The 2,869-nt window shown below is 26.5% G+C and overlaps 1 protein-coding gene across 12 annotated transcripts in view; it reads right to left on the bottom strand.

The window, feature by feature from the left end:
• LOC106881656 (calcium-dependent secretion activator 1) overlaps positions 1-2,869 on the bottom strand; it is a 231,207-nt gene that overhangs the window by 83,984 nt on the left and 144,354 nt on the right. For 3 of the 12 annotated variants that reach the window (XM_052966571.1, XM_052966581.1, XM_052966591.1), the window contains one exon: positions 969-992. The exons of the other annotated variants lie outside the window; for them this stretch is intronic. In XM_052966571.1, the coding sequence (XP_052822531.1) occupies positions 969-992 (24 nt within the window). The remainder of the gene's footprint in view (positions 1-968; positions 993-2,869) is intronic. 12 annotated transcript variants of the gene reach the window in all.

Genomic DNA, 2,869 nt, shown 5'->3' with positions numbered 1-2,869 from the left:
TTTTTTTTTTTTTTTTGTAATGTAAAGAGATAAATGAAAATAACATTATTGTCCACATTATTATTTTTAGATCCAATCTCTGATATTTGGCATAATATCAACATAATTCAAAGAAATAAACTTATACTATTTGAGATAACTGAATAAAGAGAAAAAAGAAATGAAGAAAACAGAAAAAAAAAAGCAAAAGACAAATACAGACACATAGATAACTGTCTTACTATTTAATTTCATATCATTCCAAAAAATTTGATGCTACTAATGATTAATTATTTTAAACAACACTGTGATGTGTCAATAAAAATCATGCATACACAGTGCTACATTAGAAAATATTTCAGTGCTGTGTACATACATGAAACAGACAAAGAAGAAAGAAAATTAAGAGAATAGATAAATGCTGACAAACTATGAATAAATACTTTTAAAAGAACCATGCATCCATGTATATATGCATGAGAACATGTGTGTGTGTGTGCGTGTGTGTGTGTGTACATGTGTGTGTGTGTGTGTGTGTGTGTGCGTGCATGTATGTGAGGGTATGTGTTTGTGCATGTGTATACACAAACACACACACACACATATATATATATATATATATGAAATGTTACTATGAGTATGCCACATGATAATCATTAAAATAATATTAATATTGATAATACTACTAATTTGTATAGAAGAAACTAAGTATACACATACTGATTTAAAAATCTAACTTATTAATACAAACATATGTAGAAACTCTAACCAAATGTGTTGTGAAATAAAAGACAATATCAAACTTGAAAGACATTGTATCACCTGTCAAGCTTGTGATTTAATAAGGGCTTAGCTTTTATTTAGAAAGAAGGCTGAGAAGTTAACCAGTTAGGCTGGGGGAATTACTTAAAGACTACTCTTACTGTTTCAAGAAAAAAAAAGACAGTTCACAATCACTAAGGCTGGGCAAAGGAAAAAAAAATACTTACATTTTCGACTTTTTTGCTTGACTTCTGTAATCAATTATTCGTTAGTTTTTGTTTTATTTACTCTTGATTATAATAGTCACTATAAGGCATTTGGCATTAATTTATACTAAAATTCACATACATCATTCACACTAGATTATTTTAAAATAGTTTTTTTTAATATTTTTACATTTATGGTTAATGAAATAGTTGTGATGTAAAATTACATGAGGAAATAATAATAATACTACTGAATAAATGATGGTATAAAATGTTTGTAAAAACGACTTTTTAATTAAGTTTAATTATTGTTTACATTGTAAATAATAAATAACAATTACAAGCATTTCATAATATAAGGAAAAGAAAAGTACAAAGAATAAAATTAATTTGGCTTTTTCTCGAATAAGATATGAAAGGTGATATTTAATATATTCTAATAAACTTAACAACTGACATAGGAAGTTCTTAAATACTAAAATAATAATTATAATAGGAATAAGGGTCTTGCTGAAAACAATAATATATTGATTTCTAGGTCAGTACTAATTGGATGGGTTTTTCTCATGAAGTATGAAAAAAATCTAATAAATTGCTAATTTTATTAAAATCATAAACTGATACTAAAAATTTTTCTAAAGTTAAAACACTCACATCAGAAAATAAAACTTCTGAACATACACTCTAAAATAAAAGTAATTTATTGATATTGATGGTCGTCATGATGATGATTATAAAAAATTCTATAGATACAGAATTAAAGTTAAAGAATTGGTGTTCTCAATTTATAAAATATTACTTTATTTTAAAATGAAAGAAAATTATTTGCTCAACATAATTTAAAATCTAAATAAAATCTAGTTGTGTTTGCATTGCTCTGAACTTCTTTTTGTGGGATTTTCCCAGTTTTTTTTTTAACTTTATCAAATAACAGCAACAATGGCACAAAAGAAATTAAGAGTATAACAGGTAATTGATCAGCTTCAGATAATGTGTGTGTGTGTGTGTGTGTGTGTGTGCATACATGTGTGTATGTGTGTGTGTGTGTGTGTACATGTACATACATGCACAAATATGTATACCTGTATTTGTATTGACTGTTTATTTAAAAAAATATAATTACTGAAATGATATCTAAAAGTTTACTGAAGTTAATATCTATCCACACATATATCTTTTATATCAGAATTGCCTCCCATTCAATACAGCAATTGTATGATAATATTTAAGCACCCACTCCAACATCTAGTAATCATCCAACGATTGGTTTCATCACATTATCTGAACTGTCAAATTTGAATGATCTTTACTCATCATCTAATGACAGGGCCTTTTTTTTAAAGAAATTGTGGCAGTTTCACTATTAAGATTGGTAGCAACTGAACAATTGGGTGTGATTTTGGATCTGTGAAATAGTGAATAATGCAGATATAAGTCACAAATTTATATTACAAATATTCAACTTCCACAACAAAGATTGAATATTCATTTATCTATTTATACACATACCATATACCTATCTGTGTATACATATATTTATATGCACACATACACATATCTATGTAAAAATATATACAAACAGAAACACACACACGTGTGTATATACATACATATATATATATATATATATATACACATACACATGTATATATATATATATATATATACACACACATACACATACACATGTGTGTATATTACGGGCGCACACGAGGATGCCTGTATGTAGGTAATAGCATTCTTTTTGCTAAAACTTTAAAAATTTTGTTCGTTTTTTGTAATTGTGAAATTTTTTCGCCATGAACGGTTTGTGTTTTTAAACGGAATGTATTTTTTCTGATGTTATATCTGTTCCTGAATGATGTGTAAAGAAATTTTGATTTAAGCATCTTAATGAATTCTTTTTACTGAAATATATATTG

This window comes from Octopus bimaculoides, chromosome 1, assembly GCF_001194135.2.
Source record: "Octopus bimaculoides isolate UCB-OBI-ISO-001 chromosome 1, ASM119413v2, whole genome shotgun sequence".
NCBI classification, from domain to species: domain Eukaryota; kingdom Metazoa; phylum Mollusca; class Cephalopoda; order Octopoda; family Octopodidae; genus Octopus; species Octopus bimaculoides.
The sequence above is the reverse complement of the archived record's forward strand: the minus strand, read 5'-3'. Positions and strand labels throughout refer to the sequence as shown.